General features: G+C 38.4%; 1 protein-coding gene across 1 annotated transcript in view; it reads right to left on the reverse strand.

Moving 5' to 3' along the window:
- Positions 1-7567, reverse strand: part of LOC143028132 (glucoside xylosyltransferase 1-like) — a 64229-nt gene extending 56662 nt beyond the window's left edge. Inside the window, exons 1-2 of the mRNA XM_076189770.1 lie at positions 7204-7567; positions 2306-2456 (exon numbers count right to left, since the gene is read on the reverse strand). Coding sequence (XP_076045885.1) covers positions 2306-2456; positions 7204-7511 — 459 coding nt within the window. The 5' untranslated portion in view covers positions 7512-7567. The remainder of the gene's footprint in view (positions 1-2305; positions 2457-7203) is intronic.
- Positions 7568-13496: the final 5929 nt, after the last annotated feature.

The raw sequence follows: 13496 nt of genomic DNA on the forward strand, positions 1-13496 counted from the left end.
CTGCTTTTGAAACCAGGGCAGTGGACAAGATGCAGGGATGACCCGTCATCCAGGAGATGCCAAGATAAGAGGAAGGGAAAAGGGTGGAAGGGAGTGGAGTATATAGGAGATGGAATGGGTGGGAGTTGTTTCTATGCCTTTGTCTTTTGGCTACCTCTCTTATAAGGGGGGGAAAAAGCCTTTGGTATATGTATGTACTAAACCCTTATGAATGACAATTTTAATAATTATACACAGTATTAATAGAAGCACATACTGCTAAGTATCTAGTGCCTGTTAAATGATTTACGTCTCAAAAACTAGATTAAATTCCATTTTTCCCTTCCTCGATACTATTAATTGTTCCCTGCTTCCAGTTCATAACTTATTATTTACATTCTGGGTCAAGAGAAGTGACCCCAAACAACATTACATTGTGTCTCATGTTTTCTCATATCCCCCAAAGCACACACACACAGACTTGATGGTGCAGCGGTAGAGTTCCCGGGCGCCACTACGGAGGTCCGTGTTCGAATCCCGCCCAAGACTGAAATAATTTTAGTATCGCTACACTGTGAGTCCTTACTCCAAATCTTGTGGGCGAGGAGTTGGGTGTGTGTGTCTAAGGTCACAGCATTTCCCATAGATAGGTCATATATATGAGCTCTGAGCTCTCCTCTGGAAGGGAAATAGCTGTTGATCACGAGTCCAACACGTGATCCAAGACCATGGTGAATCTCACACACAATATTTTGGCAAATTCCTTGGGTGATTTTTTTCCCAAACTCAAGTGTTTTATTATATAAATCAGCAGTGTTGCCAGCTGTAGTAATTACCTTGAGGGAATTACTTTATATTAACTACACGGTAGAATGGAATGGGTTGAGAAATACTTATTTCTGGATGAATTTAAACAGAAGGTTAATATGAAAGAGTGACTGTACCCACTGTGCTACAAGGAGCACATGGTAGAAATACATACATACATACATATACCAAATATAAGGAGCACATGCTAGAAATACATACATACATACATATACCAAATGTTTTCCCCCTTACATGGGAGGTAGCCAAAAAACACACACATATAGAAGGGAATATTGGCATTTTGTGGGCGATAACCGACGCTTCTATCCTAGGGGATACTGCACTGAAGAGGTTGTTCTCAATCTTGATTGATTGACTTGATTTGGTTTAACATCACAAATTCCCCCCATTGGAAGGCTAGGACGGTGCCCCTCACAGAGGACTTTGTAGCATGGAATTTAATGAACCATGCCCCTTGGTTCAACTTCGCCAGTGGCAGGATTCGAACCGCCATCCCCTTGACCTTTGCTGCAAGTAACGACGCCCTAACCCGCTCAGCCAGCAAGCTTCCAACCTACATATAATTATTACCCACATGAAGGTCACTATACACATTGCATGAACAAATGAAGGCTGTGGACAGAACACTTTTACAAAGGATTACAAAGGCGGAGCATGCTGAAAGGAGACCTTTTGGTCCATAACTAGGTCCGATACGAAAAAATATAATACAGTAATGATAAATAAAAAAATATATATATATATATATAATGTAAATAATAATAAATAAAATAAATAAATGCATAGGTATATTTAAATAATAAACAAACAGGTAAATAGTAAATAATAATAAATTGACAGATAAATAATAATAAATGAAAATCAAGCAAATAATAAACAAACAGACAAATAATAGCAAACAAATAATATAAAATAAATAACAGAATTTTCATTATTCCATTTTCTTTACAAGATGTGTCAACAAAAGGATAATCCCTTTGCTCCCATTTACAAAATATCTTTATTCTAGTTGCTCCTGCATATCAATCTTTTTTTCATGCACAGAAACACATTTAACACTGAAAAGAATTATATCTATCTTAACTAACCATTCAACTGCATTTAACAATTCAATTGCGTTCATACTGGTACCAGGCAATTTTATTCATTTGAGGTTTGGCTTTCAAGACCCTTAAACATGTTTATTACATGGAAAGTTTAACTTAATTTTATAGCCAACAGCCTGGGAATATCCAATAAGGTAATTTTCAAGGATTAATATATAAAATATTAAACATGAAAATAATGTGAAGTTGAATAAGTCAGTACAGTAATTGAATATGGGAGAAAGAGAGTGTGAGTGAGAGTGAGAGTGAGAGAGAGAGAGAGGAAGAGAGAGAAAGGAAGGAGAGACAGACAGATAGAGATAGAGAGAGAGAAGGGAAGGGAAGGAGAGAGAGAGAGAGAGAGGGAGAGAGAGAGAGAAAACAGGATGATGAATCAAGGCTGGACTTACCATGGAGATGAAGTGAGGACGAAGAGTGGGTTCTGTGAATATGAGAAGCCGCAAGGGCACTGACGACAGTGCCGTTGCTGACTTCAGCATAGTCATGGTCTCGTTGAGGCGAGACCCACAGCATACAGCAGCCAATGTCATATGAGCACCACTGTGTGAGAGAGAAGAGACAAACATTAAGATGGTTAGATAGAACTAGAAATTTTCAAGGACACAGCTACAAACACTATTCAAGGTCACGGTGTACAACATACCTGTGGCATATACACTGGAATAAATACTGTACTTATCTCTTTTTATTCATATTGACAAAAATACCCTGCTATTAATTGACAGCCTAAAGTTATGGAGAAAACATTGGAAAAATGAAAAACAAATAAATAAAATAATAAAAAGTGTAATGATTTTTGCCTTGAGTTTTACTGATTGGAAACCTGCAGCCCTACATTGACCAGCAATAGTCTTTGGCAACTCTTCCAGATCTCTCTATGAAGAAACACTGGGTTGATGTCTGTTCTGTATAAGTTGTGGGACTGTTTCTGTCACCAGATTGTAATAAGAGAGGACCAGTTCCAAGCTGTCAGCACTCCTTATATGAAGGGGAAATACAGTTGAAATTGATAAGAGAGGAAGATCTTGTGCCTCATCAGAGTTAAGCTTCCAGATGGAGATGAGGATTATTGACTTAATGTCCAGTTCTCTAGGACAGGGAGTGCTGTGAAGTGAGTAGGCATGTTTTCTTCCCTGTTATTTCAAGAGTAAGGTGAGGATGCATCCTCACCCCAATACTTTTCAACATCTGCATAGACTGTGTATTAGATAGAGTTGTGGAGCATCTACTGGCATTACTAAGGTCACTGATCTTGTCTTTGTTGGTGCTGTTGCACTTCTTGCAAAGTCATTGGAGATCTAGGTTGTAGGTCACTACACAGTGAGCTTATATTCCACATTTCCTGGATCAAGACCAAGGTCTAGGTATTTTGAGGGGTTACTGAATATTAGATGACACTCAGGTCTTGGAAAGTTTCACACTCTTTGGCAGTGTAGCATGAGTTAGGAAACAGTGAATGCAAAAACTATACAAGAATTTAAGATCAAACTGGATGCTGGAAGATACAAAAGCGGGTCATCATGAGCATAGCTCTCTTCCCACAAAAAACACAACTAGGTAAATACATGACAAGTGGTAAATCCTGCCAGGAAATCCTTTAAAGAACTGGCATTGCCCATGGTGTTATGGACTTGTTCAATCAGTGTTACATGTATAGGCATTGTCAATACTTATGAAGGACTATAATCTTCACCTCACTTGTGCTTCTTGTTTTGTATGGGTGCAAGACATGGACATTGAGTGATGACTTGAACAGGCATCTTTGTCTTTGATACCAAGTGCCTTTGGATAATCAGGGTATTGCTGTAATGACTATGTATCAAACAAGAGACTGTTCTATGAGATTTGCATCTCAAAATCCACTGTGATTTGCAATGCAACTTTGATAGTTCCTCTATCTGTTACAAGCTCAGCACAGTCTGTTCAAAGGAGATGGACTAAAGAAATACATGGGTCAGAGGACATAGATTACTGTACTTCCAAAGGTAGTGCTCGACTTGTATTTGTCAAGGGTTAGCCAACTAGACAACATGAAATAGCTCATTGGAAGATTTTCCATGGTATTTCTTCTATCTCTCCAGATGTATTATTTCTGTGCCTTATGATGAGTATACTACTAGGGGCCATGACCATAAGACTACTCAAACTTGTTCTCACCTTGAAATTTGACATTTTTCAGCATGAGATGCATAAATTTGTGGAACTGTTGAGGTGATTACTTGCATCAACATCAGTGTCGTACATTGAAGTGAATGTTGGAATCCCATCTTGGTATTTTACTGTCTAAAAATGTTCCTTAACTTTTCCCTGCTGGCTTTTTTTTTTTTTTTAATATGGTACACCTTCCAATCAGTTCTTATTAGCTCATCATTTGTTTGTGTTTACAAACATTTAGTTTACAACACCAGCAGGGTGAGACCCCTGCCTTCCAATACTTGAAATGGGGGGAGGACTTTTTTTTCCAAGCCTATGCCAAGAGCTGGTGCAGTTGGCACAGCTGGTATAGTTCCCAGCTGCCACTATGGCGTTCCAGGTTTGAATCCCGCCCAAGGCTAAAATAATTTCAGTATCACTGTACTGCGAATCGTTACTCCAACTCTCGTGGGTGGGGAGTTAGGGACATGTATGTATGTAAGGTCACAGCATTACCCTTAGATCAGTCATATACAAGCTCTGAGCTCTCTTCTCAGAGGGAAATAGCTGTTGATCATGGGTACAATGCATGATCCAAGACCATGGTGAGTACCTGTGGCCAAAGCCAACACCTCAGCCCTTTGTGCGACTATTGAGGACAGGTAATAGTTGTTGCTGGGAATCAGGAAGGCATGTGGGATCCACAACTAAGCAAATGCAAGACGTGCAAGCTTCTGATTATGCCACCATCACACGGCCATAATTTCATATAGAAGAGATCTGAAGAAGAACAGTTTTCCACACAGAGTGGTGGACACTTAGAACAAACTGGAAGAAACAATAGTGTGTGCAAAAACCATACACGAATTTAAGAGCAAACTAGACACTGTGAGATACAAAGGCAGGACACCATGAGCGTTGCTCCCCTTCCCGTAAGATACAACTAGGTAAATATGTCTAAAGGACGTGAAACCCCCACAAAACAATTATCCTGAATAAGTACAATATAGTCACTAAATTGGTCCCTGAGCTATCTGAACGTGATTACATGGGAAAGGTTGGCCAATCTTGAATTCATCACATTAGAGGACAACTTAATGGGACAACATAATCCAGATGTACACGATAATCAAAATTACTGATGCAATTTAAGAAATACATTGAATTAATTGTAGAATCCCCCCCCCCACACACACACACTGATTGATAAAGGCCCAAAATGCTCCACTGTCACTCTGCAACATCACTCAGGCTATGGTAACACTTTTTTATAACTCAATTTACAGTTTGGGAGCATTAATGGTTTGGTTAGGTTACTATCACCACCATAAACTGAGTATTAGAAAAAAATAAAATAAATAATAATATCATGACCTGAGTGATGGCAGAGCACTTCAGACCTTTACCAATCAGTGTGTGGGGGAAATTCTACAACTGATTCAATGAGTTTTCTACAACTTGCACCAACACACAACCAACTAAACATAAAGGGACACAGTCTAAAGCCAACTAAACCCTGGCACCCAGTACATAACCAGAGGGAGGGCAAAAATTTTCTGATGGAAGAATCATGAATCATTGGAACAACTTCTCTGAGTAATTAGCTATTCATGAGCCAGAGTTTGAATTTATCAAGAAAAAATTCTAATGATAAGTGCACTCAGCCCTCAATTTCAGACCCACATTCAACAGATTTTGGAGGCAAAACTCAAAGACTCGGAATAAATTTCTGAGCCCTCACACTGCAGAAATGGCACATGAAAAACCATCTTCATTCTTTCTTAAATTTGATACATACTCAATTATGATAAATATCATGGAACAAATTGTTTGCTGCCCTAATTGTTACATTTAAGACATGCAAATTGGAGTTTTATAAAGTGTAATAAATTACCAGAATGATGATATAAAGTGTGACTCCCAGAGTGTCGGAAAGACAGAGCGGGAGTCGAGAATAAACACACAAAAGTAAAGTAAACAATCAACTGAGCCAGTGCAAGCCTCAATCCGAGGTCCATCAGGATGATAGACTGCCATGCGATGGCCCAGCAGTCTGAGGCTCGAGATGACCAGGTTGATTGTTATGGCAAATATGTTGATTTTGTTATATCGGACAGATGTTCCTTCCTTTCTGCCAATACAATTCAAGGGATAGATGGATGTTGGGACTATAGAGATGAGGCATCTTTTATAATAAATTAATCCTATGCCTCTTCACTGTCACCGAAGGAAAATATCATTCAACAGCTTATCTCAACCTACAGCTAACTTCATTGTTACCAACTCTTCAGTATAGGGAAACTTCATCCCATTGCTTAGGAATTAAAGTCACCACAAACAGCTGCACAAACTCTTGAATTTTTTTATTAATGGACAGAACTTGGAGCCATGAGTTTCTTGCAAGAGAGCTGGGGCAACAGACTGTTTTGTTTCTTTTCAATTTACACAGGCTACCTTCTGTGTACAATGTAACATTCAAACGGTTAAAAAAATATATATATACAAATTCCCATACATATAAAATTCTCCATATGCAAATAATTTTGTTTATAGCTTGCTAACAATCTGAGCCCTTACATGCCTAAGTGCAGCCCCGGGGCAAAGTTCTCGGTGACAATCCCCCCTTCCCCCCATCACCAGTTCCCATCTCCACCATTCCTTATTGCCTATTATAGCTATTGGCTTGTGAAATAATTAGGCAGATTTTTAATAATGTTATTAAATGTCCCTATTGCAAAGAGGATAAGAATAAGGGAAAAATATTTCACATTCTGTTGATTCTAACGCAAAATTCTAAATTGCGGTAAAATATTCAGGGCTCCTTTGACATCATTTTTTTTATTATAATTATTTGGTTAGCCTTGTGGGTGGCATGTCTAGATTAGAATTGCCGCTCCCTCTAAATACGCCACCCCAGGACATATTCACCCTCATGCCCCCCCATGTGAGGACCCTGCTGACAATCCTTATTATCTTACAACTTATTTCTTAATAATTATCATATTATACAAGTACAAAATGCTAAATATTGCATAACATGCAGTAAAATATAGTTGTAGTCATAAGTCCACATAGTTAATGTATAACATGAAAGTGAATGAAGCCTCCAGACTTCTGGTAAGACTTTGCTATGTCCTGGACCTGGGAACCTTACCCATGCGTGACATCCTGGGGCCTTCCCGCATCGTGATTCACCAATCCACGGCTCTCGAAGTCTTTCTTGTCCTTCACTTTATGTTTGTCGAATACAACGCTCTTGGAAGCATTATTTGAAGGAATGTTAAACAGATTTGTGTGTATGTTATTTACTTTGGTTAGTGGGCTAATATCCCAACTGTCACTAGATTCTCTGTTCTGTGCCAAAAATCCGAAAGTCCAACGAACGTCTTCGGTTAATTTTATTAAAATTAAAAGGGAAAATGCTGCTACTATGAGTACAAGTAGTCTAAAAGCGCACTTCATCTTGAAATTACAAGATCTGCCACCACGATAGTTCTTCCATTCCTACTCCCACAGTACACGAGTGAAGACTGAGGAATTGTTTGTTTGGTGAAGGGACGCGGCAGTTGCCAAATCTCGCCAGAACAATGTAATATATAAATTTATATAAACATTAACGAATATGTTTAAATTTTTGTGATCATATTGATTGAATATTAACATCAATTTTTAACATTATTAATGTGCTTGATATACATATAAAAATAGACACAATCCTTGTCTAATTGAATTCGTTCATTCAAGAATCTGTTTACGTTCATCGCCAAAGCACGTACACATTCACACGTGCTATACATGTGAATTACAGTATATCCGCTAAATTCAAATCTATTGTCATAGGGTCACGACAGACGAAGAATTTTAACGTTTCCAGGAACATTTCCTTGGTCATTCCCGTCGTGCATCGAAAACCAGCCTCGTTAGTACCTGCTCTCTCTCTCTCTCTCTCTCTCTCTCTCTCTCTATATATATATATATATATATATATATATATATATATATATATATATATATATATATATATATGTGGGCAGATTTTCTCTTATACATCATTGAAAGTGATGGCTAATTGTGCATTTATTATTTTCTTAAATGGACTTAAGTTCCTTTGAAAGGATGTTTATGACTTCAATGAGGCTATCTCGTCGCCTTTCACACCACCTGGCATCAGGAGCCCCTAAAAACAATTTAAGAGAAGTCCACGGCACAACATTAACAACGAACATCCAAGAAGAAAACACTAATATTTTGGAAATATACAGATGATAGACGCCTCCCGATCTTAGAAGCATTATACATGAAAGAGTTGAGCCCAAATCTAAATATACAAGCAGGTGATTTTAGGACCCTCCCAAGCATGAGACAAATCGCCACAAACCCAAGCATGAGGCATAACCCCACAAATTCAAGCTCAAGACAAAAACGACACAAGCTCAAGCATACGACATTTTGTCACAACACGAAATCGGAGGCTTCGCCTAGCACGTGACATTTCATCACTGCCTGAATTACCAGGTAACCTCTCCCAGGTGGCCGGTAATTTCCCCTAGTGAAGAGCAAGTATAGAAACTTAAGTATATAATCAAATAATTCCGACAGTCGTCTCCGGATTCGAACCGAGGCTCGCGAGAACACGAAGGTATGACAACGACGAAAGTCCACAAAGGAAACGTACCAGCTTTTAACCACAAAGCTACGAGTGATGCTAATTCTTCGTAAAAACTAAGTACGGACTGCAGTTAGCAGTCGATTCAATTATTCGGGAGTAGATTAATTCCCAGGTTGAAGAATTTTAGATATCCGATAGCTAAGTTGGTAGAGCGACGGCTTCGTGTTCTCGCGAGCCTCGGTCCGAATCCGGGGACGACTGTCGGAATTATTTCATTGACTATACCGTCACTGGTGATTCTATTCAGTTAAGTATATAAAGTAACATAATTAAATAAAACACCGAAATCATTCTTATCCTGACCAGATAAGATATTCCTAAAAGTTACTGAAGAAGGGTCTTGAACTCGAAATCGCGATATAGCAAACACGACCACCTACAGTTAAGCCATAAACCTCCTTTCAAAGGAACATAAGTCCAGGCCTATGCAGAGGGGGGGGGGGTTGCTGGGGGTGCCCGAGCACCTGCCCTTTTGCCCTGTGCCCTTAACAAAAATATATAAAAATGAATGAAAAAAAAATTCTCACTGGTTTTTTCCATTTTCTTTCCATTCAAAAATTATAATGTGGAAAATGGTGTTGCACCCTACCGGATGGTTGCCAAATATGAATAATACAAAAGAGTGAAGTGCCCAGTTTCCAGCCCAAAGCACCTGCCCCTTGCAATGTCTGTGCACATTACTGCATAAGTCCATAGTAAGACACATGAAAAATACATTAAAAATATATTAAATGCACAATTAGCCATCACTTTTAATTATATATATATATACATATATATATATATAAAATCTCTCAATCTGCACCTTTTACCTTTTCTTCTCTATTTGATTTGACTCCCTTTCCTCTCTTAATTTCCTTCCAAATCATCTTTTTATCACTTTCAAAAATGTTTGCCATACTGTTACCCCATTTTACATCTGCTCTCCTCTTTGCCTCCTTTATTTTATGCTTTACTTCTTTTTTCTTTTCTTTTTACCTCTCATATTCTCTCATCCTAATTTGTGACCAACCTGTGAATGCTCGTTTCTTCTCTTCTATAATTTTCTTTGTTTCATCATCCCACCACTCACTACTTTTCCTTCTATTTCCTCCTGTCCTCCTTGTTCCACACACCATCTTTGCACACCTTGTGACTCCCTCCTTGAAACATCTCCATTTCTCCTCCACTCCTAGTTCTACTCTATCCTTCACTCTTCTCTCAGCTTCTTGTAATCCCTCTTTTCTTTCTCATTTAAGCAGTTTACTTTGAGCACCTCCCTACCTTCTGTCCTTTTCTTACTTGTTCCACTCTCAACTTACCTTCCACCAAAAAATTATCTGACATTTCCCCACTCTCTCCTCTTAGAACATGTACATCCTCCCATCCACTCTCCTTTCCCATGTGTACTTAAGCTTGACTTTCTTCCTAAACATCACCATCATCTCCCCACTATAATTCTTTTTATGGAACTCCACACTTCCCAACCACTCCATCTATTTGTTTGTCTCCTACCCTAGCAGTGATATATCCCAATACCACTACATTGACATTTCTCCCTAATTCCTCTATACACTCATTTAAATCTATCCAAAAAGTCTCCCTTTCCTCTACACTTGTCTCACTACCAGGCTCATATGCACTTACAAAGACCCACATCTCCCTTCCCAGTTTCACCTTTATCCACATTAACCTTGAAGAAACCTCCTTCCACTCCACCATGCACTTACCTATCTTTTCACTTACTAGTATAGCCAACACTTCTTTCCCTTGTCCTCTTTTCACTCCTGACACCTTCCCAACTACACTCCCAAACTCAAACTCACCCCTCCTTTCAACTTAATTTCCCTTAATGCCAACACATCCATCTTTCTTTTCATAAACATACTGCCTATCTCTTCCCTTTTACTCTCATCTGTACCATATCCATGCACATTAAAAGACCCAAACCTTAGGGTTCTGGTTGGAAAATTCCTCCCAGATCCTCTTATGCTTTTTTTTTTTTTTTTTAGGAATGTCCCCTTTAGGGCTACAGAGAGTAGGATGCCTAGTCCTATCCCCATTCCATTTTTGTCACCTTTTACAACTGAAGTAGGAACATTCAGTGGCAGTATTCTTTCTCCCCTACTACAGGGTTCAGCAAAAAAGGAAATGAATATTCAGAGAAGTGGTACAGGACAATATTAAGAATGGGGGACAGCATATTGGAGGGACAATTGCAGTATAATAAAGTAGCATAATTTCTCTATGAATAGAGATTTCCTCTATCACAGAAATTATTGTGTGGCTCTGCTCCATAGGGGTGTCCCATATAGACTTTAAAGTATCAGTTGCATACTACTGAACAGCTTTTAACCCCCCAATAACATAAACCCAATACCCCAGAAGGGTGTATTAAAGTCTCTGATTTTTTTCATCTTATCCATGTACTGGGAAGTCACATTAATTTTTGTTTCAAGTACCAAGTCTTGCCTAGGCTCATAGTCAGTATTTTATTTTATTTGTTTATTTATTATCTTTTCTAGGGGGTTATTTTTACTGTAAGGGGGTATTACCTCCTTATAGTTTTCCTTCTAAATATATTTCAACTAGAATGCCTTGTATGACCATGTAATAAACTAAGATACATTATACAATGTGTGATAATGTAAAATATTATATTAGTACAGTTTTATATTTTGTTTTATCATTTAAGGCATTATCATCCACATTATTAGTGATTTTATATATCTTAGCTTTCCTGTGGGTTAATGAGTTCTTATGTGTCTATTGAAAAACTTGATTGCTTAATTAGATTCTGATGCTAGTTGGACCCACCAATGTTGTTGGCTTGATCATTCCCTTCATGGAGTGATCCACCACTCGTAAGTGTATATATTTCATCTACATGTTTCTCTTCTTTGTATGATGTACCACTTACTATCTCCGTATTTTGAAGATTATGTTCAGAGCTCCTAGGAATATGGAAGGTTAGATTTAATGTTTTGGCCACATCAATAGTACTGATAGTATACAGATGGGAATTACTTGCATGCAGGCAGGGTAAAATCCAGTTAGCCTGCATATGTGCAACTTAGGACAGACATTATTGCAGGGCCCAGGAATTGAACCATATTTTCTAAGTTTTACTTTTTACAGATTTTATTCAGGTTGCCCCCAGGTATTAACCTAATTGTATTTATCTAAAGGTAATATACATGAAAACAGATATACTGTACTCATGGTGTCCAGTCTCATTTTAATGACTATCATAACTAAAAAACAGATGATATGAAATTAAGAGGAAGACCAAGAATAAAGTAGATGGATGGAGTGATGAGGGCACTGGCTGCAAGGGGAATGTCTCTCAAGCAAGGAAGAGGGAGTCCAAAAGACAGGAGTGAATGGAGAGTGGTTAAATGGATGAAAAAATAATGAGGACCAAAGGGATGTTATTTATTTTATTTTATTTTATTTATCTATTTTTTTTTTGTTAAGAAAGAGAATCACCATATAATGAAGTGGGAGTACACCAGATCTGGCTGTCAGACCCTGATGTGAAGGTGCTGTGTCTTACTGCATTGCCTTCATCCATAAGTTGCCAGGATGGTAAGGGCAGTAAATGAGTAATGAATAGGTGTTTGGTGGGTGTGCACTTTGATTCAGCCACATTCCTTATATAGAAGGAAAAGCCCATTGGTAATAAATTTATATAATAATACAGATTTCAAAAAAAGACAGTAAAAAACAAAAACAATACAAAATGAATATCACTGAAACATCCAAAAAGAATCCCATAGAATTCTATAGTTACATTAGAGATAAAAAAGTTACTTGAAATCACATTGGCCTACTATTATCTGTTGATGGTCAATTTGAATATTCAAATGAAGGAATATGTGATATTTTTAACAACTCTTTTAGCTCAGTATTCGCAAACGAAACACCTCAAAGTGAACTCCAAACAGAAACCTGTGAAAAGTCTAGGGTGAACTTATTATGGTAAATATAACAAAAGAAAAAACTAAAAGGTGTATAGAAAAACTAAAAGTTAATAAAACACAGTACAAGTCTGATATAACAAGCTAATTCAGCCAAGGCCAATTTCAGTATGGATAAATGTTTGCTATCTGGAGAAATTGTTATTGACACCACCCTTGTATGCTCTAGTTTGCAAACTTTTCCACTAGATGGAACATGTCCCTGTTATATCCTTTATGGCTGCCTGACAAAGACAAGTTTTCTCAAATTCCTTTTGAAGGCAATATCAAAGTAGCAGGAGCAGGGGGGGGGGCACCCATCATTTGTCAGTTCTTCTTATGTAAAAAGGAGGAGAAAATATGAAGTAGAATGAGAAAAATATTGGGCTCAGTCCTGAGACTGAGCACCAGGCCCCTCAGACTTCACCTCTAGATGGTTCTAGATGGAGGGAACAGGTTGACGGGTTTTGAAAATGGGCACCAAAGATATGATTTTCTGCCATCCATCTTCTAGGACCACCACTCGTAGGTACCCTTCATTGGTACTTGCATCCCTCTAATCCTTAATGTTACACACATACATACATATACCAAAGGCTTTTGTCCCCCTCATAAGGGAGGTAGCCAAAAATACAAAGGCATAAAAACCACTCCTACCCATTCCATCCCTATCATACTCTACTCCCCTCCACCCTCTTCCCTCCCTTTTATCTTGGCACCTCCTGGATTACAAGTCATCCCTGCATCTCACCCACTGCCCTGGGTCATAAGCAGTGTCACAAGACACAGCACATCCACAGCAAGGCCGCTTCATTAAATTGGCGACCCGCCCTCTCTGTC

The sequence above is a fragment of the Oratosquilla oratoria genome, chromosome 9 (genome assembly GCF_046742065.1).
Source record: "Oratosquilla oratoria isolate Oo_2021 chromosome 9, ASM4674206v1, whole genome shotgun sequence".
In the NCBI taxonomy this organism is placed as follows: Eukaryota; Metazoa; Arthropoda; class Malacostraca; order Stomatopoda; family Squillidae; genus Oratosquilla; species Oratosquilla oratoria.